Source organism: Theropithecus gelada, chromosome 19 (assembly GCF_003255815.1).
Source record: "Theropithecus gelada isolate Dixy chromosome 19, Tgel_1.0, whole genome shotgun sequence".
Taxonomy (NCBI): domain Eukaryota; kingdom Metazoa; phylum Chordata; class Mammalia; order Primates; family Cercopithecidae; genus Theropithecus; species Theropithecus gelada.
The window spans coordinates 20,350,516-20,377,160 of record NC_037687.1 but is presented as its reverse complement, the minus strand read 5'-3'; the positions used below and the strand labels follow the sequence as shown (position 1 = coordinate 20,377,160).

At 37.5% G+C, this 26,645-nt stretch overlaps 3 protein-coding genes across 5 annotated transcripts in view; 1 reads left to right on the top strand and 2 right to left on the bottom strand.

The window, feature by feature from the left end:
• Positions 1-26,645, top strand: part of LOC112612817 (zinc finger protein 724-like) — a 518,258-nt gene that overhangs the window by 69,818 nt on the left and 421,795 nt on the right. The window lies entirely within an intron of this gene.
• Positions 1-26,645, bottom strand: part of ZNF738 (zinc finger protein 738) — a 167,142-nt gene that overhangs the window by 120,776 nt on the left and 19,721 nt on the right. The window lies entirely within an intron of this gene.
• LOC112612827 (zinc finger protein 431-like) overlaps positions 11,229-26,645 on the bottom strand; it is a 35,131-nt gene continuing 19,714 nt past the window's right edge. The window contains 2 exon segments of the mRNA XM_025367775.1: positions 11,229-11,316; positions 11,318-12,668. Of these exon segments, the coding sequence (XP_025223560.1) occupies positions 11,229-11,316; positions 11,318-12,668 (1,439 nt within the window).

Below are 26,645 nucleotides of genomic sequence, written 5' to 3'. Positions count from 1 at the left end.
TTAATAGATAATGCAAATGACAATCAACTCTATGCCACCACAAGAGAAAAACTGGTACTGGTGAATCTCATACATATCAAGGAAGAAAAAAATGCAGAATTCAATATGCAAAAAAGATTGTTTATACCAGATGTATACATCATAATCATGGTTGTCTGATACATTAAGTGTTCTGTATTAGAGTTTGCAAAATATACATAATTCTGTTGCTAATTAGTAATTAGCCAAAGCCCAACTATTCAATCGGCCATAAAGAAAAATTTTTTGGAAAATTATGTATCTTTTAAAAAAGTTGGAAGTGAAACTGTTGACCACTTTGGAGCCTTAGAAGTTCCTTTTAATGGTAGTTAGATGGCAAGAGCTGGCATTTTGGTTACGTTGGCCAATTCAAAACTCACAGAGAGAAGTTACTACGTATCAAATTTTAAGGCAGATTTTATTCATTAAAAGCATCTTAAGCAGCAGCAGAAATGGCAGAAATGAAGCAATTCAGCATTTCTACTAATAATAATTTGTATTAAGCATGTCATTAGATTCTGTGTTGGTCATTTGACATCTGCGATTCTTAACTGCTCCATAAACGTGCTGAATCACAGGGCCATCAGAACAATCACTGTTGTTTACATGCTTTTTGTCAGGCAGCTCTTATGAGCCTGCAAATGTTATTCCCAACCACTGACACCAACATGCATTATTTTACTTTGTATTCAATAGGAAAAAGCCCCACGTTTTTGCTTCCAATCATCACTGTCATAAATAGTCCCAATTCCCTGATAACTCTGCTTTCCCACCCCTGCATGAGACCACCTTTGTGAGCCCCCCATGGCCTGCCTTGCCTCTTGTTTCTGGTGGGAGTGTATTAAACACCTTTTAATGGCATTCACCTTTATGAATTAAGATCCTGGCAAAATTCGAGAAATCATGTTGCTGTGCTTTGTTACCAGGAATAATATGGGGTTGGGCCAGGCACGGTGGCTCACACCTGTAATCCCAGCACTTTGGCAGGCCGAGGCAGGTGGCTTACCTGAGGCCAGGAGTTCAAGACCAGCCTGGCCAACACGGCAAAACGCTATCTCTACTAAAAATACAAAAATTAGCCAGGTGTGGTGGTGGGCACTTTTAATCCCAGCTACTTGGGAGGTTGAGGTAGGAGACTCCCTTGAACCCAGGAGGTGGAGGTTGGAGCGAGCCAAGATCGCACCACTGCACTCTAGCCTAGGCCACAGAGCAACACCGTCTCAAAAAAAAAAAAAAAAAAAAAAATTGTAATTGACTTTTTGATTAAAAAAAAAACAAAACTTAATTTGTAGGCTGCTCTAGGCAGCACAGGCATTGTACATTCATTCTTCAAATCCATAGAACGCTTTATTTGAATTGTCTCTGATTACTTTCAGTAATGTTTTGTAGTTCTTCTTGTAGAGATATTTTACCTCCCTGGTTTAACGTATTTCTAAGTATATTATTTTTTGTTTATGGCTATTGTAAAGAAAACTGTTCTTGATTTTGTTCTCAGCTTGAATGTTATTGGTGTAAGGCAATGCTATTCATTTGTGTATATCAATTTTGTATCCTGAGACTTTGCTGAAGTCATTTTTAACCTTATGTGTCTTTTGGTAAAATCCTTAAAGTTTTCTAGGTAGAGAATTATATCATGAGTGAAGATAATTTCACTTCTTTTCCTATTTGGATGCCTTTTATTTCTTCATTTTGTTAGATTTATCTAGCACTTCCAGAACTACGTTAAATAGGATAGTTTAGGGTGGATAGTCTTATTTTTATTCTAATGAGAAATGCATGCCCTCTTTGCCTGTTCGGTATGATGTTAGCTGAGGATTTGTCATAGATGGCTCTTATTGTGAGGTATGTTTCATCATTGCTTAGTTTGAGAATATTTTCATAAATGAATACTGAATTTTCTTGAATTCTTTTTCTGCATCTATTGTGTTAATCACACAATATTTTGCTTTTAATTGTACGGTGAATCACACTTATTGACTTGTGTATGAAACATCCTTGCACATGTGATATAAAGTTCAAATGATTGTGGCAAAATAACTTTATTTGCCTGTGAACTCAGCTTGCTATTATTTCATGGAGGATTTTTATTTCAATGTTCACCAAAAATATTGGCCTGTAGTTTTGTTATTGTTGTCTTCACTAGACTTTGGTATCAAGATGATATGGATTTTTGTTTTATTAAATAGTTTATTTGAGATGGAGTTTCACTCATTGCCTAGGCTGGAGTGCAATGGCACGATCTCGGCTCACTGCAACCTCCACCTCCTGGCTTCAAGCAATTTTCCTGTCTCAGCCTCCCGAGTAGCTGGGATTACAGGCATGCGCGACCATGCCCGGTTAATTTTGTATTTTTAGTAGAGATGGGGTTTCACCACGTTGGGCAGCTGGTCTCGAACTCCCGACCTCAGGTGACCTGCCCACCTCGGCCTCCCAAACTGCTGGGATTACAGGAGTGAGCCACCTCCTGCAGTGATACAGATTTTATATAATGAGTTAGTGTGGAATTCCACCTGGATTTTTTGGAATACATTCAGTAATACACTCAGTAGAATTAATAACAGCTCATCTTTGTATATGTGGTAAAATTTGGCTGTGATTTTATATAATCCAGGGCTCCTTATAGTAGGTAAGCTTTTAAATTATTAATTCAATTTCATTATATATTTTATACATTTTTGCCCCGTTCAAGAGTTCTGGTTCTTCTTGGTTTAATCCTGGAAAGTTGTGTGTTTCCGGGAGTTTATTTTCTCGAAATTTTCTATTTTGCAGGCACAGAGATGTTCATAATGGTCTCTGACTTTCTTGTATGTATGTAGAATTAGTTGTGATTTCACATCTCTAACACTTAAATACATGCAGAGCGCAAAGAGAAAAAAATGGATGCACAATAGAAGTTTAACAAAATTTGGCATTCCCTTATGCTAAATCTCTGAAAAAATTAGGTATAGAACAAATGCACTTCAGCCAATAAATGCCATATATAACCCAAAAAATGCTAACAACATACTAAACAGGGATATGTTGTAAGCTTTTACTCTAAGAGCTAGAACAAGGCAAGGATGCCTACTCTTGTCAGTCTTACTAAACATGGTACTAAATATCCAACACAAAGAAAATAGAGAATAAAATCAAAGGCATCCAGATTGAAGAAAAGGAAGTTAAATTATTCCTGTATAATTTTCTTTTATCCCTATACAAAATCTGAAGTATACAAAAGCCTAAGACTTTAGTAAATATTAAAAATAATAAACAAGCAAGGTGCAGTGGCTCCTGCCTGTAATCCCAGCACTTTAGGAGACCGAAGTGGGAGGATCGCAAGGTCAGGAGTTCAAGACTAGCCTGGCGAACATAGTGAAACCCTGTCTCTATAAAAAAAAAAAAATTAGCCGGGTGTAGTGGGAAGAGCCTGTAGTTTCAGCTACTTGGGAGGCTGAGGCAGGAGAATCGCTTCAGCCAGGGAGACGGAGGTTGCAGTGAGCCGAGATCATGTCACTGCACTCGAGCCTGGCCCACAGACTGAGACTCCATCTCAAAATAAATAAATAAATTTATTAAACTTTCAAAATACAAAAGCACCACCAAAAAGTCATAGCATTTCTCTACATTAATAACTATCCCAAAATGAAATTCAAAAACAATTACTTCTACAATAACTATAGTTTGAAATAAATTTAACCAAAAAGTTGAAACGCCTTACATTCTACTCTAAAAAAATTACAGAAATTAAGTAATAAATGGACTATTATCCATGAACTGGCATTATTAATAGTTGAATATTTGTATTACACAAAATGATCTACAGGTATAATGCAGCCTCTATCAAAATACCAGTGATATACTTCATAGAAAAATTTTTAAAGTATATCTAAAATTCGTATGGTACCGCAAAAGATCCTGAATAGCCAAAGCAATCAAGATGAAAGAAGTGACTAACTTTGAAATACACTACAAAGCTATGGTAACCAACAGTATGGTACTTGAATAAAAACAGAGATATAGGTCAATGGAGCAGAAGGAAAAAAAAAGCAGAAATATATCCATGGATTTACAGCTAACTGATTTTAAATATAGGTGACTTTTTTAAAGAGAAAGAACAGAATCTTCAATAAATGATGTTAAGAAAACTTTATATCCACATGCAGAGATAAAAATTGAGACCCTCATCTCACACCATATGTAAAAATAAACTCAAAATAAATTAGCTACTTAAATTTAAGGCCTGACACTCTAAAACCACTACTACCCAAAAAACAGCAAAAGTCCTATAACATTGGTCTGGGCAGCAATTTCTTTTTTCTTTTTTTTTGAGACAGAGTCTCATTCTGTTGCTAAGGCTGGAGTGCAGTGGCATGACATTGGCTCACTACAACCTCAGCCTCTGGGTTCAAGCCATTTTCCTGCCTCAGCCTCCTGAGTAGCTGAGATTACAGACACGCACGACCACACCCAGCTAATGTTTGTATTTTTAGTAGAGACAAGATTTCACCATGTTGGTCAGGCTGGTCTCGAACTTCTGACCTCGTGATCCACCTGCCTCGGCCTCCCAAAGTGCTGGGATTACAGGTGTGAGCCACTGCGCCTGGCCACAAGTTTTTTGATTTAACCTAAATACCCCAGGACACAAAGGAAGAATAAGTCAGATCACTTCCAGTTAAAAATCTGCTGGACAAACTCTGATACAATCAACAGAATGTGACAACTAAAACATGGGAGAAAAAATTTGCAAATTATACATGTGACAAGAAGTTAATATCAAAAATATATTAATAACTCAAATGACAATACAACAATAAAAAAATTACTAAAAATAAGGAAATACGCCAGGCGCGGTGGCTCATGCCTGTAATCCCAGTACTCTGGGAGACCGAGGTGGGCACCAGAGGTCAGAAGTTTGACACCAGCCTGACCAATATAGAGAAACCTCGTCTCTACTAAAAACACAAAATTAGCTGGGCGTGGTGGCGTCTGCCTGTAATCCCAGCTACTTGGGAAGCTAAGGCAGGAGAATCACTTGATCCGGGAAGCAAGGGTTGCAGTGAGCCAACATTGTGCCATTGCACTCCAGCCCGGGCAACAAGAACAAAACTCCATCTCAAAAAGAAAAAAAAAGGAAATAGCTGAAATAAGTATTTTTCAAGAAAAGTCATACATACGACCAACAGATATTTTTTTAAAATCCTCAATGTTAATGATTATCACAAAAAGATAAGCCAAAAAAAACCAAAACAAACAAACAAAAAAAAACAAAAAAACCCTATATCAACTCATTCCTGTCAGAATGACTCTTATTAAAAAGAAAAAGAAAAAACTGTTGGTAAAGACGTGAAGAAAAGGCAATCCTTGCACACTGTTGGTTTGAAAGTAAATGAGGACAGACACTATGAAAAACAAAATGGAGATTTATCAAAAAACTACCATGTAATACAGCAACTGCACTACTGGATATATATCCAAAACAAATTAAGAATGAAGAAACATTTGCACTTCTATTGTTTGCAGCACTTGTTTCACAATAGCCAAAATACAGAATAAACAGTTCAACATCTAATGAGTAAATGAAGACAATGTGGTTGATATACACAATGGAATACTATTTATTATTCAAATGAGAAAATCCCTTATTTTTCCTACTGAGACCGAGTCTCACTCTGTTGCCCAGGCTGGCGTGCAGTGGCAAGTTCTCAGTTCACTGCAACCTCTGCATCCCTGGTTCAAAGGATTCTCATGCCTCAGCCTCTGGAGTAGCTGAGATTACAGGCATGCACCACCACGCCCAGCTGAGGTTTGTTGTTTTTGTTTTTGTATTTTTAGTAGAGACGGGGTTTTTCCATGTTGCTCAGACTGGTCTCACACTCCTGGGCTCAAGCAATCCACTGGCCTTGGCCTCCCACAGAGCCTGGGATTACAGGTGTGAGCCACCACTCCTGGCCTAAAAAAAAAAAAACCTATTATTCTAAATCACATGGATTAAGCTGGAGGACATTATATTAGTTGGGATAAGCAAGACACAGAAACATTAATATCTCATAATTTCACTTACACATGGATTCCAAAAAACTTAATCCCATTGATGTAGACAGTAAAATGGTGACCATCAGATGTCAAGTTATTTACAAGAAATGGAGGGATGGAAACATGTTTGTGAAATAATACACAATTATAGTCGAATGGAAGAAACAAGTTCAAGAGATTTATTGTACAACATGGTGACTATAGTTCATAATAAGGTATTTGGATTTTTGAAAAATGATGACAGTGTCATGTGGTCTCACCACAAAAATGTTAACTATATGAGGTAAAGTTTTTTTTGTTTTGTTTTGCTTTTTTTTTTTTTTTCACATGAAGTCTCGCTCTGTCCCCCAGTCTGGAGTGCAGTGGAGTGATCTCAGCTCACTGCAACCACCACCTCCTAGATTCGAGCAATTTTCCCGCCTCAGCCTCCCGAGTAGCTGGATTACAGGCATGCATCACCACACGCTGCTTATTTTGTATTTGTAGTTGAGAGGGTGTTTTCCCATGGTCACCAGGCTGGTCCCGAACTCCTGACCTCAGGTGATCTGCCTGCTTCGGCCTCCCAAATTGCTGGGATTACAAGCACGAGCCACCACACCCGGCCAATGTGAGATAAATTATTAGAAATAATAATTTAACAATGTATATATACTTCAAAATATTATGTTCTACATAAAAAGTACAGATTTTATCTGTCACATTAAAATATTTATAAAACATTATAGAAGAATAACAGTGTGTCAAATACTGTATGTCTTTGTGATAATCTTGGCTAAATGGTATCAAAAATATATAGTTTTGGGGCTATATTGTTATTTAATTTTTTAATCGTAACCATAGAAATTTCTGATATTTAATAGCATAGTTTGGACCCAGCACATTGCATGAGAGCAGCCAACACACTTTAGGATTTTTACTTTAAGCTTGGGGTACCTGGAGTTTCTGGTGCTGGTGGTAATGGTATGAAAGACACTCAAAGAGCAGGTGTTGCTTATGGTCCCATTACTGGCCACTCTGTGAACACATTAAACTAGTTTTCATGCAAAACAACAGACATGTTTTAATCCAAAAGCTGTCATGATCTCCAAATCTTTTTCAGAGAAAATGACCCAAGAGTTGGCTACAGTTTGGTGACTAAAAATAAAAACTGTAAACTAAACTTCTCCCACTAACAAAAATATAAAAAAAAAGAGTGAAAAATTTCTCCAAATTGTAAAATCAATATAGAAAAGATATTATTTTTCTAAATTTTAAATCCACAGAAGTCATTTCATTATTTTGTAACTTTTAACACTCACACTTAAAAATAAAAGATTCTGCATGGAAATGTAAGTTGTGCTGTAAGTATATCATAGAAAACTAAATTTAAAATTGTTTACTTACCATTAACTCTTAAAAATTTCATTTCTATATTTTCAAGCAGGTTTTATATTTGCCACACTTTGTGTAAGAATCTAGTAAGATTTTTCTTTTAAAAACAAAGCTAACGAATTTAATCCTCTTACCTGTGGACAGTATTGTGCCTTTTATTTTTATGTATTTATTTATTTTTCTGAGAGTTTCGCTCTTGTTGCCCAGGCTGAAATGCAGTGGCCCGATCTTGGCTCACCACAACCTCAAGCTCCCAGGTTCAAGCGATTCTGCTGCCTCAGCCTTCCGAGTAGCTGGGATCACAGGCATGCGTCACCACACGTGGCTAAATTTGTATTTTTAGCAGACACAGGGTTTCACCATGTTGGTCAGGCTGGTCTCAAACTCTCGACCTCAAGTGATTCACCCACCTTGGCCTCCCAAAGTGCTGGGATTACAGGTGTGAGCCACCATACCTGGCCTTTTTTTTTTTTTTTTGATATAGAGTCTCGCACTGTCGCCCAGGCTGTAGTGCAATGGCACAATCTCAGCTTAGTGTAATCTTCACCTCCCGGGTTCAAGCAATTCTCCTGCCTCAGCCTCCTGAGTAGCTGGAATTACAGGTACCCACCACTATGTCTGGCTATTTTTGCAGTGTTAGTAAAGACTGGGTTTCACCATATTCATCAGGCTGGTCTCAAACTCCTGACCTCAGGTGATTCATCTGCCTCAGCCAGAATTTCTCTTTAAATTCAGCAAGATTCAGTTTTACATGGAAAAAAATGTCCTCTCCATATGAAGAATCAATCTTCACCATTGATATTTTTCATCTTTGACTTGAAGTTATAAACTAGCTTCAGCAGGAATATTTATGATTATGGATAATCTATTACATAGCAACTACTGTAATATGTTTGCTACCTTTATATATAAAAACATCCTCATGACTTATGAAGCCTCCCTAGTACTTAGCTGAACAAATTGACTCAATAAATATACTTATGTCAATTATAAAAAGTAAAAGGAACAATCACTAAAAGAAAATCCATATATTGTTCTCCTCTTAAAAGAACAAACTGGAGTGTTCTAATTAAATAAAATGTAACGTAATATACTACTTTTGGAATTACATCTAAAAATTATTTTGTGTGCACTAAATTTCATAAAAACTCTTATAATCGCAGACCAGCTCACATAAGCAATACTTCATAAAATACAAAACAAAAAAATGGAAGAAACAAAAAAAAAATGGGTCTAGCATGAGTATCAGGCAAGTATATACAGAGAATTTGGGAAGATTCAGAACTGTAAGTCATAGACAGTACAGTAATAAATTCAATACAAACTAAAAAGTATATATTTCCTTTCAGCATTTAGGTTTTTAGTTTTATAGTAGTCACCATATTAAAATGATTTTTGTTCCCACATGGTTTTCTTCTGAAAACATGTACAAACTCATATGCACACACACGCACTTAATTCCATAATTTTCTTACACCTAAGGTTTGTCTTTAGACTAATATGCATTTAACTCTATGAGAATCAAAACTAAAAGTCTGTATATGTTGGCAGGCAGACAGGCCACATTTTCAAAGAAAAATATATAGAAAATTTGAAAAAATATTTATTTTTTGAGATAGAGCCTCGCTCTGTTACCCAGGCTGGAGTGTAGTAGGGTGATCTTGGCTCATTGCAACCTCCACCTCCCAGGTTCAAGTGATTCTCCTGCCTCAACCTCTTGAGTAGCTGGGATTACAGGCACATGCCACCACGCCTGGCTAATTTTTATATTTTTAGAACGGGGTTTCTCCATATTGGTCAGGCTGGTCTCGAACTCCTGACCTCGAGATCCACCCCCTCGCTCAGCCTGTCAAAGTGCTGGGATTACAGACGTGAGCCACCACATCTGGCATGAGAAAATATTTATTAAGAATTTAGAAATGAATTTAATTTATACTTTATAATTTTTATTATGACCATAAAAATAACCCTGTGGTAAATAAAAATTTAATCGTACATTTTACAATTTTAAAAAAGTGTAGAATTGGATTGTTTGTAAAACAAAGGAGAAATGCTACAGATGATGGATGCCTCACTTAACCCTGTTATTATTATATGTTGTATTCCTCTATTAAAATATGCCATAGGCTGGGCATGGTGGCTCAAGCCTGTAATCCCAGCACTTTGGGAGGCCAAGGTGGGTGGATCACCTGAGGTCAGGAGTTCAAGACCAGCTTGGCCAACACGGTGAAACCCCATCTCTACTAAAAATACAAAAATTAGCCGGGCTTGGTGGTGGGTACCTGTTATCCCAGCTACTCGGGATGCTGAGGCAGGAGAGTCGCTTGAAACCAGAAGGCAGAGGTTGTAGTGAGCCGAGATCGTGCCAATGCACTCTAGCCTGGGTGAAAGAGTGAAACTCAGTCTCAAAAAACAAACAAACAAACAGACAAAAGAATCTCTCTTATCTTTGATGCAGTAACAATTAATCCCATGCTTTCACATGTAATCCAACAGGAATGAAGACACAGCAGGAAATAATTTCAGAGTTGAATGATGACATTATTCACTTTTCAAAAACTCTGTGAATATTTTTCAAGAAATAAAAGTATACTTTGAATGTAGTTATAACTCTGCAAAAAACCTTCTGATCCTCTTAAAGTTCTATACAAATAATTTTTCTACCAACTTTAGTTTTAGATTTTCTATACTCAGCACTCTGATTTAGTATATCTGAAGTGTCAGTACCTTATATATTTCTACCACAAATTCTCTGATATTTCCATAGACTTAATTATGAATTAAATATTTTACTTTTATTGCATCTGGAAAAATATGTTCTAGTATAACTCTGTTGATTTCCAAGCTGTAGTTTTTGAAAAACTGTTTTTCCAAATTTATTATACTTGCACAATTTTTCAATATAAATTCCCTGATGTTGAACAAAGTTTGATCAACTGCTTCAGAGTTTTCCTCTAGAAGAAAATGTCTACAATAAGATCTGTGATACAAGTAAAGGCACTACAATCCTCTTTATATTTGTAATGTTCAACTTCAAAATAAATACTCTTCACTATAAAAGCTTATATTTTCTGAAAGATCTTTTGACAGTAATTGCACTTATAATGCTTTTATTAAGCATGAACTCTGGTGTTGAGTAAAATGTGAGCAGCTATTAATGGTTTTTTCATAGTCTTTACATTTGTATAATTTATCTCAAGTTTAAATGCTTTCCTGGCAATAAAGTGTGAGCATTGGTTAAAAGTTTTGCCACATTGTTCACACATGTAGGCATTTTCTCCAGTATGAATTATCTTACCTACAATCAAGTGTGACAACCATTTAAAGGCTTTGTCTCACTCTTCAGATTTCTAGGATTTCTCACCAGTATAATTTTTTTTATGGTTAGAAAAGTTTGAAGCATTGTCAAAAGTAGTCACATTTTTCTGATTTGTAGAGTTTCTCTCCAGTATAATTATCTTATGTCTGTTAAGAATTGAGGGCTTCTTAAAGGCTTTGCCGTTTTTCATACTTGTGGGGTTTCTGTACAGTATAAATTTTTTTTGAGACGAAGTCTTACTCTGTTGTCAAACTGGAGTGCAGTGATGCAATGTTGGCTCACTGCAACCTCCGCCTCCCAGGTTCAAGTGATTCTCCTGCCTCAGCCTCCCAAGCAGATGGGAATACAGACACGTGCCACCACACCCAGATAATTTTTGTATTTTTAGTAGAGACAGGGTTTCACCATGTTGGCTAGGATGGTCTCGATCTCTTGACCTCGTGATCCGCCCGCCTCGGCCTCCCAAAATGCTGGGATTACAGGCATGAGCCACTGCACCGGCCAATTTTTAATGCTTAGTAAGAGTTGAGGACTGCTTAAAGGCTTTACCACATTCTTCACATTTGTAGAGTTTCTCTCCAGTATGAATTATTTTGTTTAATAAGGTTTGAGGACTGGTTAAATGCATTGCCACATTCTTCACAGTTGTAGGGTTTCTTTCTAGTATGAATTTTCCTATGCTTAGTAAGAGTTGAGGATTGGTTAAAGGCTTTACCACATTCTTCACATTTGTAAGATTTCTCTCCTGTATGAATTATCTTATGTTTAGTAAGATTTGAGGATCGGTTAAAAGCTTTGCCACATTCTTCACATTTGTAGGGTTTCTCTCCAGTGTGAATTCTCTTATGTGTAGTAAGGATTGACGATTGGCTAAAAGCTTTGCCACATTCTTCACATTTGTAAGGTTTCTCTCCAGTATGAATTATCTTATGTGCAGTAAGTTGTGGGGACCGGTTAAAGGCTTTGCCACATTCTTCACATTTGTAGGGTTTCTCTCCAGTATGAATCATCTTATGTGTAGTAAGGTTTGAGGACTCATTAAAGGCTTTGCCACACACTTCACATTTGTAAGGTTTCTCTCCAGTATGAATTCTTTTGTGTTTAGTAAGTGTTGAGGACCAATTAAAGCCTTTGCCACATTCTTCACATTTGTAAGATTTTTCTCCAGTATGAATTATCTTATGTTTAGTAAGGTACGAGAATCGGTTAAAAGCTTTGTCACATTCTTCACATTTGTAGGGTTTCTCTCCAGCATGAATGAACTTATGTGTAGTAAGGGTTGAAGACTGGTTAAAAGCTTTGCCACATTCTTCACATTTGTAGGGTTTCTCTCCAGTATGAATTATCTTATGTGTAGTAAGGTGTGAGGACCGGTTGAAGGCTTTGCCACATTCTTCACATTTGTAGGGTTTCTCTCCAGTATGAATTATCTTATGTGTAGTAAGGGTTGAGGACTGCTTAAAAGCTTTGCCACATTCTTCACATTTGAAGGGTTTCTCTCCAGTATGAATTCTCTTGTGTCTAGTAAGGGTTGAGAACCATTTAAAGGCTTTGCCACATTCCTCACATTGGTAAGAATTCTCTCTAATATGAATTCTTTTATGTTGACTTAGGTGTAAAAGCATGCAAAACGATTTGCCACATTTTTTACATTTGAAAGGTTTCTTTCCAGTATGTCTTGTCTTATGTCTATTTGCATTTAAAAATTTATGAAAGACTTTCACATATTTATCACATGGAAATATTTTGCTCTGGGTAGTTGTCAAACACTGGTTTAGTTCATTATAACCTTCTTTGTACACCTTACACTCATCTACACTTGTGGAGCCTTTTCTTAACTGTAAATTCTCATGTTCACATTTTCCATATCTTCTCAGTATTACTTGTTGAAAAGAATCTTTTATGTCTTGCTCTGGCCAAAGGTCTTTGGTAAAATAAGAACACATAGCTGAAAGAAATAAAAACAACAAATTATTCAACTTACTACACTCTGATAAACATACTTTACAAATCTAACCTATATTATACAAACTACATAAGCAAGATGCCATAATAAAATACCATAGGCCCTAAATCCTTCATAGACATATAAATGTAATAAAAACATACTGACCAAAATACATTTGAGGACAACTTAAAATAAGTGTGTAAATTTCCCCAGGTGAGTACACAGGTGAATACACAGGAATGCAAAGACACAGAAGAAAAAGAAAAGTCTGTGGCATTTACCCAACACAGTTCTTCCTACTCAACAATATTACATAGTGCCTTTCTAAGTAGAAGCTAACTTTTCATTTCTTTTTTAATAAACAAGTAAAATACTGGCACATACATCTATATTACTTGCTTCTAGGGGCCTTTCCAGAAACTGGTCTCCCATAACATAAAGTGCTGAAAAAAATGGTGGTATATTTTGGAATTAGTTTGGGTCTGCTGAAACCAAATGTAAATGTTACAGCAGCAGAAAGACTGCAGTACCACAGACAGGGAACAGATATAGCAAATGATTGCTGATGAAGATGAAACAGAAATAAACTCCTTTAACTAAAAAATAAACACAAAAATTTAGACAAGACACACTCTAAGAACATGTTTGAGAGTCTCACAGGACCTCAAACCAAGATAATTGTTTTCAGACTACACCAGGACAAAGCTACATTATAAACAATGTGACAGGTAGCTTTATTTAATGTTCAAATATTAATCAAAGATTACAATGAATACAAAATAGGGCAAAACCCTTCCATCAAAATTATAAGATTTTCAGAAAGAAACCATAAAAAGATGTATATATTAATTTTTAAAATTGAAAATAAATTGAATACTCAATGAGTAAAATAGGAACACAGAACTACAGAAAATCAGAAAAAAATGAGGATAAGAACAAAAATATTTAAAATACCCCAAAAAACAGAAATTATAAAGGAAAATATAAAAAATTTGGGAAGAAAAAATAATATCAAAATGAAGCTCAACAAACACACTAGGATACACACAAAGATATTTATAACAAACACATATATAAGCACAATTTCGAAGAAGAGAATGGATCTGCAAGATGAAAACGACATGTCATTTACAAGTATAGTCTTATGAGATAGCTGGTAAACTGTCAAAAAAACTTTGCAGGCCAGAAGGAAACTGTGTGATATAGTCAAAGTCCTGAAAAAAATAGCTATCAAGTTAGAATAATACCATCAGCATATCTGTCCTGCCAAGTAGAAAGAAAAAAACCTTCAAAAATAACCAAATACTGAAAAAATATATTGGCTCTTCATATGCCTTACATATAAAAGGTGCTGATAACCGTTGCTGCTACTGAAAATAACATAATTCAACAAAACAACACAAGATCATATAAAATACATTATTCTCTGGGAAAAAAATGCACATACACAAAAATGGAAGTTCTTAGCATTATAATAATAGTGCAAAAATATTAATTACTCTCTAAAATTTGAAAGGTAAAAAGCATAGAAATCATTATAAACATTTGTTAGTGAATATACAACATAAAATATATAATTGGCAACATCAATGACAAATTTGAAGGCAGATATGAGAAAAAAATTTTCAATGCAACTGAAGTTCTTTCTTTTTTTTTTTCTTTTGATATGGAGTCTCACTCTGTCACCAGGCTGGAGTGCAGTGGTGCAATCTTAGCTCACAGCAACCTCCACCTCCTGAGTTCAAGTGATTTTCCTGCCTCAGCCTCCCAAGTAGCTGGGACTACAGGTGTGCACCACCATGCCCAGCTAATTTTTGTGTTTTTAGTAGAGATGGGGTTTCATCTTGTTGGCCAGGATGGTCTCGATCCCTTGACCTTGTGATCCACCCGCCTCAACCTCCCAAAGTGCTGGGAATATATGTGTGAGCCACCACACGCGGCCTGAAGTTCATTTTTTACCAGATTAAAATACATTGTTGTATCTTTTAGAGGTTTTATGTAATCCCCAAGGTAACCCCAAGAATATATTTGCATAGATACATAAAACAAATGGGAAAGAAATAAAAGCATATCAAGACAAGTATAACAAAGACACAAAGACAGAAAAAGAGAAAATGAGGAACAAAGATACAAGAAGCAAATAAAACAATAAAATAACAGTAGTAAGTCTTCATAAGTGGAGAAAAATAAAATTCTTTTGAGACAAGCAAATGCTAAGGGAACACATCACTACCAGGCCTGCCTTGCTAGAGCTCCTGAAAGGTTAAGGAGAAAAAACCATTACCAGTCATTGCAAAATCACAATGAAGTACAAAGATCAATTACGCTATAAAACAACTACATCAACAACTCTGCAAAATAAGCAGCACCACTTGGACAGAATCAAAATCACACATAACAATATTAACCTTAAATGCAATAGGCTGAATATTTCAATTCAAAGACACAGAAGGGCAAGCTGGATAAAGAGTCACGACACAGTTTGGGACCAGCCTGGCCAACATAGTGAAACTCCATCTCTACTAAAAATACAAAAAATTACCTGGGTGTGGTGGCGGGCGCCTGTAATCCCAGCTACTCAAAACCACACAGCTACATCAAAACCGAACAACCTACTCCTGAATGAATTTCCTGAATGAACAACTTGCTCCTCTTTATTTCTGGATAAATAATACAACTAAATCAGAAATCAAGAAAGTATTTGAAAACAATGAGAATGAAGAGACAATGTACCAGAATTTCTAGAACACAGCTAAAGCAGTGTAAGAGGGAAATTTATAGCACTAAATACTCACATCAAAAAGCTAGATCTTAAATGGACACCCTAACATCATAACTAAAAGAATGAGAAAACCAAGAGCAAACAAAACTTAAAGCTAGCAGCAGACAAGAAATAACCAGATTCAGACTGGAAGTGAATGACACTGAGACCCAAAAAACCCTTCAAAAAACTCAATGAATCCAGGAGCTGGTTTTTTTTGTTGTTTTTGGTTTTTTTTGATAAAATAAATAAAATAGACTGCTAGCTAGACTAATAGAGAAAAAAAGAGAGAAGAATGTAATAGACAATAAAAGTGATAAAGGGGATCTCATCATTGACCCCACAGAAATAAAAACAATGTTCAGAAAATACTATAAACACCTCTGTGCACATAAACTGGAAAATCGAGAAGAAATGGAAAAATTCCTGGACACATCTATTCTTTCAAGACTGAACCAGAAGAAGTTGAATCCCTGCATAGACCAATAACAAGTTCTGAAATTGAGGCAGTAACAAATAACCTACTAACCAAAAAAGTCCAGGATCAGATAAATTTATAGCTGAATTCTACCAGAGGCACAAAGAGGATCTGGTACCATTTCTTCTGAAACTATTCCAAATGATGGAAAAGAAGGGGTCTCTCCTTAACTCATTCTATGAGGCCAGCATGGCAGAGATATAACAAAATAAAACAACAACAACACACACACACATACACACAAAAACCTTCAAGCCAATATTCCTGATAAACATCAATGCAAAAATTCTCAATAAAATACTGGCAAAGTGAATCCAGCAGCACGTTAAAAAGCTTTATTCCTGGGATGCAAGGCTGGTTGAACATACAAAAATTGATGTAATTCAAGTCAGCTTTATTTCCAGGATGGAAGGCTGGTTCAACATACAAAAATCGATGTAATTCATCACATAAACAGATCTAAAGACAAAAACTACATGATTATCTCAAAAATGTAGAAAAGGCCTTCGATCAAATTTAACATCCCAACATGTTAAAAACTCTCAATAAACAAGGTATTCACGAAACATATATCAAAATAATAAGAGTTATCTATGACAAACCCATAGCCAATACCAAAGGGCAAAAGCTGGAAGCATTCCCCTTGAAAACTGGCACTAGAAAATGATGCCCTCTCCCACCACTCTTATTTAACATAGTATTACAATTTCTGACCAGGGAAATCAGGCAAGAGAAATAAATAAGTGATATTCAAACAGGAAGTCAAACTGTCTGTCTGTAGACGACTTGATCCTAGATCTAGAAAGCCCCAATGTCTCAGCCCAAAAGCTTCTTCATCTTATACGCAACTTCAGCAAAGTCTCAGGATACAAAATTAATGTGCAAAAATCACAAGCATTTCAATACACCAACAATAAACAAGCAGAGAACCAAATCATGAATAAACTCCCATTCACAATTGCTACAAAGATAACAAAGTACCAAGGAATAAATCTAACAAGGGAAGTGAAGGACCTCTTCAAGGAGAACTACAAACTCAAGCCTGTAATCCCAGCACTTTGGGAGGCCGAGACGGGCGGATCACGAGATCAGGAGATCGAGACCATCCTGGCTAACACGGTGAAACCCCGTCTCTACTAAAAAATACAAAAAAGTAGCCGGGCGCGGTGGCGGGCACCTGTAGTCCCAACTACTCGGGAGGCTGAGGCAGGAGAATGGCATGAACCCGGGAGGCGGAGCTTGCAGTGAGCTGAGATCCGGCCATTGCACTCCAGCCTGGGCGGCAGAGCGAGACTCCGTCTCAAAAAAAAAAAAAAAAAAAAAAAGAAAATCAGAGAGGACACAAACAAATAAAAAAGACAGAAAGAATCAATATTGTAAAAATGCCCATACTGCTCAAAGTAATTTATAGATTCCATGCTATTCTGACTAAACTACCACTGACATTCTTCACAGAATTAGAAAAAAGCAATTTTAAACTCATATGAAAACCCAAAAGACCCCATATAGCCAAGATAGTTCTTTTCTTTTCTTTTTTTTTTTGAGACAGAGTCTCACTCTGTCACCCAGGCAGGAGTGCAGTGGCATGATCTCAGCTCACTGCAACCTCTGCCTCCTGGGTTCAAGCAATGCTCCTGCCTCAGCCTCCCAAGTAGCTGGGATTACAGGAATATGCCACCATGCCCGGCTAATTTTTTGTATTTTTAGTAGAGGCAAGGTTTCACCATGTTGGCCAGGCTTCTCTTGAACTCCTGACCTCAAGCGATCCACCTGCCTTGGCCTCCCAAAATGCTGGGATTACAGGCATGAGCCACTGCACCTGGCCTAGCCAAGAGAATTCTAAGCAAAAAGAACAAGGCTGGAGGCATCATGGTATCCAACTTCAAACTATACTACAAAGCTGTAGTAACCAAAGCTGCCTGGTACTGTTATAAAAACATACATATAGACCAGTGGAATAGAAGAGAGAACTCAGAAATAACACTACATATCTACAACCATCTGATCTTTGAAAACCCTGACAAAAACAAGCAATGGAAAAGCATTCCCTTTTAATAAATGGCGCTGGGAGAACTGGCTAGCCATATGCAGAAAATTGAAATTGGACCCCTTTCTTACGCCTATACAAAAATTAACTCAAGATGAATTAAAGACTTAAATGTGAAACCCAAAACTACAAGAACCCTTGAAGAAAATCTAGGCAATACCATTCAGGACATAGGCATGGGCAGATTTCACGATGAAAACGTCAAAAGCAATTGCACGAAAAGCAAACATTGACAAATGGGATCTAATGAAACTAAAGAGCTACTGCACAGCAAAAGAAATTATCACCAGGTGTGGTGGCTCACGCCTGTAATCCCAGCGCTTTGGGAGGCTGAAGGGGTTGGATGAGGATGGGGTCAGGAGTTCAAGACCAGCCTGGCCAAGATGGTGGAACCCCATTTCTACTAAAAATACAAAAATTAGCCAGGCATGGTGGCAGGCGCCTGTAATCCCAGCTACTCTAGTAGCTGAGGCAGAGAATTGCTTGAACCCAGGAGGTTGCAGTGAGCCGAGACCACACCACTGCACTGCAGCCTGGGTGACAGAGCAGGACTCTGTCTGGAAAAGAGAAAAGAAAAGAAAATTATCATCAGACTGAACAGACAATCTACAGAATGGGAGAACATTTTTGCAATTTATTCATCTGACTAAGGTTAATATCCAGAGTCTACAAAGAACTTAAACAAATTTACAAGAATTAACCCCATTAAAAAGTAAACAAAGGCCGGGCACAGTGGCTCATGGCTATAATCCCAGCACTTTGGGAGGTCGAGGTGGGCGGATCACCTGAGATTGGGAGTTTAAGAACAGCCCTGACCAACATGGAGAAACTCCACCTCTACTAAAAATACAAAAAATTAGCCAGGCAAGGCGGCACACGCCTGTAATGCCAGCTACTTGGGAGGCTGAGGCAGGAGAATCACTTGATCCTGGGAGGCAGAGGTTGCAGTGAGCTGAGTTTGCGCCATTGCATTCCAGCCTGGGCAACAAGAGCAAAAAAAAAAGTGAGCAAAGAACAAGCAGCAGCACTTCTCAAAAGAAGACATTTATGTGGAGCTCAACATCAGTGATCAGTAAGGAAATGGAAATCGAAACCACAATAAGGTATCGTCTCACACCAGTCAGAATGGTGATTATTAAAAAGTCAAAAAACAGACGGTGGGGAAGTTATGGAGAAATAGAAATGCTTTTACGCTTTTGGTGGGAATGTAAATTAGTTCAACCATTGTGAAAGCCAGAATGGCGATTCCTCAAAGACCTAGAACCACATACATTATTGGACCCACCAATCCCATTACTGGGTATATGCTCAAAGGAATATAAATCATTCTATTATGAAGATACACGGATGTGTATCTTCATTGCAGCAACATTCACAATAGCAAAGACATGGCATCAACCCAAATGCCCGTCTATAACAGACTGGATAAATAAAATGTGGTACGTATGCACCATAGACCACTATGCAGCCGTTAAAAGGAACAAGATCACGTACTTTGCAAAGACAGAGATGGAGCTGGAAGCCATTATTTTCAGCAAACTAACACAAGAACAAAAAACTAAACACCACATGTTCTCACTTATAAGTGGGAGTTGAACAATAAGAACACATGGACATGTGGATGGAAACAACACACACTGGGGTCTGTCACGGGGAGGGAGAGCATCAGGATAAATAGCTAATGCATGCAGGGCTTAACACCGAGGTGAGGGGTTAATAGGTGCAGCAAACCACCACAGTACACGTTTACTTATGTAACAAACCTGCGCATCCTGCACATGTATCCTGGAACATAAAATTTAATTTAATTTAAAAAAAGAACAACAATAAAACTGGTAATAGTAACTTTATATCTTTAAGCAATCATTTTAAAAATAAATTAGTTAAATTACTTAATAAAAATAATGTAATCTCAGAATGTTGGGAGGCCGAGGGAACTTTAACTCAAGACTTTGAGACCAACCTAGACAACATGGCAAAAAACCGTCTCTACAGAAAAAAGTACAAAAAACTATCTGGGTTTGGGATGGCACACATTTGCAAACCAGCTACTCAAGAAACTGAAATGAGATCATCTGAGTTTGGGAGGGTGAGGTTGCAGTGAGTCATGAGCATGCCACTGCAAACCAGCCTGGATGACAGCATGAGACTGTATCTCAAAAATAAATACTTTGGCCGCGCAGTGGCTCATGCCTGTAATCCCAGCACTTTGGGAGGCCGAGGCGGGCAGATCACAAGGTCAGATTGGGACCAGCCTGACCAACATGGTGAAACCCTGTCTCTACTAAAAATACAAAAATTAGCCATGACGCCTGTAGTCCCAGCTACTTGGGAGGCTGAGGCAGGAATATCACTTGAATCCAGGAGGTGGAGGTTGCAGTAAGCAGAGACCATGGCTCTCCAGCCTGGGCGACAGAGAGAGACGCCATCTCAAAAAAATAAAAATTAAATTAAATTTTTCTTTTATAAAAAGAAAAAGAAATAAGATGCCTTAATAGCTTAAGTTAAAAAGTACACAATTTGCTGTCTATAAGAGATGTATTTTAGCATTGAGTCAAATAGGTTGAAAGTAACAGAATTGAAAAAAATCTATATTCCATGCAAATAGTAACCACAATTGGGTGAGGTGGTAATAATTATATTGTATATAATATGCTTGTATATAACAGCATAGGACATATGCTTGTATATAATAGCATAGGACAAACACGATATTATATAACGGTCAAATTTGTCAATTTACCAGGAATCTGTAACTATCATATCTATTTATATGTATACATATATATGACATAAGGGCTCGAAAATATATAAAGCAAACTTTGACAAAGGTGAACGAAGAAATACATAGCAACATAATTGTGGAGATCAAGACCTTATTTGCAACAATAAATAGAAAATTCAGATAAAATATCAGTAAGAAAACAGAAAATAGACATTATAGACTGTATTAACTATTTTGCATATAGAGGAATACCTGAGTGTGTAACTTATAAAGAAAGAAGGTTTATTTGGCTCACAGTTCAGCAGACTGTACAAGAAGGATGTAACAGCATCTGCTTCCGGTGAGGGTCTCAGGAAACTTACAATCATGGTGGAAGACAAAGAGTAACTTTGGCACCTGTAATCCCAGTTACTCAGGAGGCTGAGGCAGGAGAATCGTTTGAACCCAGGAGGCAGAGGTTGCAGTGAGCTGAGATTGTGCCATTACACTCCAGCCTTGGTGAGAGAGTGAGACTCACCCCCACCAAAAAAAAAAAGAAAAAAAAAAAGAAAAAATAATTGAACTAAATTTTCATCAAAAAAGATACCCAAATGGGAAAAACCATTTGAAAAGAAAAGCAAAATTAATGATTTGTAGAGAAACGCATAAAAATAAAAATGAGGCCAGGCATAGTGGCTCATGCATGTAATCCCAGCACCTTGGCAGGTCAAGGTAGATGGATCACCTGAGGTCAGGAGTTCAAGACTAGCCTGGCCAACATGGTGAAACCCCCATCTCTACTAAAAATATAAAAATTAGCCTGGCATGGTGGCAGGCACCTGTAACCTCAGCTACTCAGGAGGCGGAGGCAGGAGAATTGATGGAACCCGGGAGGCAGAGGTTGCAGTGAGCCATCACACCATTGCCTGGGTGTCAACAGCAGGCCTGGATGACAACAGCAATGCTCCCTCTCAAAAATTAAAAAATAATAAATAAATAAAATCTCATTACAATGGCCACTACAGTATATGTTTGAAAATATACATGTTTTTTAAAACACCAAATCTGTTGATGATGCAATGAAAATAAAGCCTACATTGATTGTTGGTGGAAAATAAGGAAGCAGCCATTATTTTAAAATGTTATAAATGCTTCTTAAATAATTAACAATGGAATTATCAAATACAGCAATCCCACGCTTATCAATCTATATCCAAAATATCCAACACAGGACCCGGGACATATTTGAACATCCATGTTTATTGTACCCGTATTCACAAAAGCCAAAAGGCAGAAGCAACCCAGGTGTCTCTTAATTTATAAACACATCAAAAATGTAACATAAACATTCAATGAAATATTATCACAGAAATCAAAGATTATCAAATATTATAATTAAATCAATTATCAGAGAAATCTTGTCACATTTTAAGATAAACTTTGAAAATATTATGTCACTTGAAATAAGCTAGAAACAAAATGATGAATACAATTCCACTCATATGAGATATCTTTAGTCACAATCATAAAAACAGAAAGTGGAAGGGTGTTTGTCATGGGCTGGGGAGAGGGTAAAATGGGTTCTTGTTACTTAAATGGATATTGGGTGTTAGTTTCACAACATGTAAAATTTCTAGAAGTCTTTTGCATAACAGTGTGAATGTACTTAACATCCCTGAAACATACAGCTTCTTTTTGAGACAGGGTCCACTCTGTCACCCAAGCTAAAGTGCAGTGGCACAATTTTGTCTCACTTCAGCCTCAAACTCCTAGGCTCAACTAATCCTCCCTAAATCTCCCAAATAGCTAGGTCCATAGGTACACAACACTATGCCTGGATATTTTTTTAAAATTTTGTAGAGAGGAAATCTCCATATGTTGCCCAGGCTGGTCTCAAACTTTGGGGCTCAAATGATAGTCCTGTGTTGGCCTCCCAAAATCCAGGGATTACAGATGTGAGCCCCCACCATGTCTGGAATGCGCACTTAAATAGATGTAAGATGCTGAATTTTATGTTATCTGTTTTGTTTGTTTTTTCTTATTTATTTGTTTTTTTTGAGACAGAATCTCGCTCTCTCACCCAGGCTGGAGTGCGGTGGCATGATCTTGGCTCACTGCAACCTCTGCCTACTGGGTTTAATAACTCTCCTGCCTCAGTCTCCTGTGTAGGTCAAATTACAGGCATATGCCACCATGTCTGGCTAATTTTGTATTTTTAGTAGAGACAGGGTTTCACCACGTTGGCCAGGCTGCTCTGGAGCTCCTGACCTCAAGTATCTGCCTGCCTCGGCCTCCCAAAGTGCTGGGATGACAGGCGTGAGCCACCGTGACCAGCCTGTTATGTGTTTTTACAACAATTAATTTTTCTAAAGGAAAAACACAAAAAAATACAGAATTATAAATCTTCTCAAAAATTACCTTCAAATCACAAAAGTGTCTTTCTCACACAAAGAAAATATATATGCGGTGGCTCATGCCTGTAATCCCAGCACTTTGGGAGGCCAAGGTGGGTGGATCACGAGGTCAGGAGATTGAGACTATCCTGGCTAACATGGTGAAACCCCATCTCTACTAAAAATACAAAAAATTAGCCGGGCGTGGTGGCAGACAACTGTAGTCCCAGCTACTTGGGACGCTGAGGCAGGAGAATCACTTGAACCCAAGAGGCAGAGGTTGCAGTGAGCCGAGATTATGCCACTGCACACCAGCCTGAGTGAAAGAGTGAGACTCCGTCTCAAAAAAAAAAAAAAAAAAATTTATATATATATATACACATATATATACACACATATATTCATCATTAGACACATGGTGAGAATAAGACATAAAGAAAATATTTTCATGACTACTCAGACAAGATAAAACTGTCACTGAAAATCGGCTAAGAAAGAATATATACGATAAGTCATAACCAATAATGAGGTCATATTTATAGATAAAACACACACATATATAATCTGATCATGATAGATGTATGGCTGACTTATCTCTTAATTAAACCTCACATTGACTTAAAGTATACAAACAGAATTGCAAATTGGTTAAAATTATAAGAAAAACTAAAAAACACAACAAGCTGATGTTAAGAAATATACACTGAAAAAATACTAATAAGAAACTGTGTAATAAGAGACATGTTTACTCATAAAATCTGGTATGCAACATTAATGTGCCATTAAAAAAGAATTGTCTGGATAACTACAATAGTTGACTGTGTACTCAGGGAAGGCAGGTATTTTGAATCACTGGCATGCACTGTGTGGCAGTAAAATTTCACAGAATATGCAGTATAATTATAAATAGAATAGTCTAACAAGAAACTTTAAAAAAAAAAGCATGTTAAAAATGTGACACATTTTATGTTTTAAATATATGCTATTCTTACACAAAATTGAAACTACTGTAATCCAACTTTAGAAGCAAAGAATATCATTACACTGCTAAATTAAAACTTATATTTTGCAAAATAGGGTTAGAGCCTCTGATGTGTAAAACATATTTAGAAATAAATTATGTTGGGCCGGGCACAATGGCTCACGCCTGTAATCCCAGCATTTTGGGAGGCTGAGGCAGGTGGATCACAAGGTCAGGAGTTCGAGACCAGCCTGGCCAATATGGTGAAACCCCATCTCTACTAAAAATACAAAAAACTAGCTAAGTGTGGTGGCACATGCCTGTAGTCCCACCTATTCAGGAGGCTGAGGCAGGAGAATAGCCTGAACCTGGGAGGTGGAGGTTGCAGTGAGCCTAAATCATGCCACTACACTCTAGCCTGGGTGACAGACTGAGATAAAGAAAAGAAAAGAAAAGAAAAAGAAAAGGAGAAGAAAAGGAAAGGAAGAAAGAAAAGAAAGAAAGAAGGAAATTATGTTATCATTTAGATATATGCTGAAGAAAGTGGGTGAAAATCCTTTAAATCCTTTTTACCTGCAGCAAACTTAAATTTATAAGTAACCATTTTAGTAATAAGGAGTGCCTACCAATTATCTAATTTACTTCAAGCATAACATGTAAACTCTAGCATATTGTCCTAAATGTCTGAATCTAAAATGACAGACAAGTTTGAAATAGAAAATAGAAAGTAAAAATGTATAGAAAGAGTAACATCAGTGACATATAAAAATAGAAGGTGCTCTATTTGATTGACCTCGCCACAACAAAAAAATTATTCAGTCATCCCCGACAAAAAATGCCTTCAGGAGAGAGCCAGGCATCATGGCTCACATCTGTAATGACAGCTACATGGTACACTGAGGTTGGAGAATTGCTGCAGGACTGGATTTCAAGACCAGCCTAGATGATAAACAAGATCCTATCTCCAAAGTAAGTGCCTTTAAGAGAGCTTGGAGATGCAGGGAGGGAGTTGTGAAACACTGCTAAAGCCCAAGATTGAGGGGTGTTTTTTCAGAGGACAGGCACTTATTCATGTGGGAAACTACAGGACCCTTGGTTTTGGCTACAGATCAAGAAATGGCTCACCCAACTTGGTCCAACAGAGAATTCTGAAGTTAACTCTATAACCATCCCTAACTCCTCCTGGTTACAGTCTAGGAAAGGTCCTGCCCTTCCAGAGACCTGGAGGAAGACACCCATTTGCAGTCTTGCAGACAGGACTACAGACCTTGGTTTTTACTGTGGTCCCTGAAGCAGTCCAAAGACTCAGTTCCAGCTCTCTGAGCCACAGATCATGATCAGTTTTTCCTAAATAGAAACCCACACAGTGAAATGAAGAAATCCGCTCTGGTACTCAGTGAAAGCAATACCCATTCACATCCTGATATAAGAGCCATTATACATGGAGCCAACTGCAGAAATCTGCCTTAGTGTCTGCCCTACAAATCAAAGTCTTAACGAATATATACAATCTGTCCAAAAACAAAATGGGAATTACAAGTACCCAAGCACTTGTGACAAGCCATCTAAAGGTGGACTCTAGTGCAGACCCAGCAGCTTTGTCACAAAACTACAACCCCTCTTCACTACAAACCCAGAGGGCATCCCATCACCCTAGGGACACAACAGAAAAAGATCTTTACCTCCTGAAACCTGTTTATAAAAGCTAAGGAGTTGTTTGCTCCTTCAAATTCACAGATGCCAATATAAAACCACATTGTGCCCATTGTCAATGTTTCTATTTTAACGTAGCACCGAAAGTGTGTGGCACAAGAATTAGTCAAAAACATTTTTAAAAAGCCATTGGAATTAAAGAGAAATAAGTAAAAAGTTGCTGTTTGTGGATCATATGATCTTATATATAAAAAAACCACAAACAGTACATCAAAATTTGTCTAAACAGCCAGGTGCAGTAGCTCACACCTGTAATCCCAGCATTTTGGGAGGCTGACAGGGGCAAATCACAAGGTCAGGAGTTCAAGACCAGCCTAGCCAACGTAGTGAAATCCTGTCTTACTAAAAATGCAAAAAAAAAAAAAAAAAAAAAATGTAGCTGGGCATGGTGCCGGGCACCTGTAGTCCCAACTACTTGGGAGGCTGAGGCAAGAAAATCACTTGAATCTAGGATGCGGAGGTTGTGGTGAGCTGAGATTATGCCATTGCACTCCAGCCTAGGCAACACAGTGAGACTGTATCTCAAAAAAAGAAAAAAAAGAAAAATTTGTCTAAACTAATAAATACAGTCAGTAACTTAACAAAATATAAAATTAACATACAAGTTATGGTTCCATACACTTAAAACAAACTATCTGATACAACAGAGGAAGAAAATAATCTTATGAGGCCGGGCGCGGTGGCTCAAGCCTGTAATCCCAGCACTTTGGGAGGCCGAGACGGGTGGATCACGAGGTCAGGAGATCGAGACCATCCTGGCTAACATGGTGAAACCCCGTCTCTACTAAAAAATAACAAAAAACTAGCCGGGTGATGTGGCAGACGCCTGTAGTCCCAGCTACTCGGGAGGCTGAGGCAGGAGAATGGCGTGAACCCGGGAGGCGGAGCTTGCAGTGAGCTGAGATCCGGCCACCGCACTC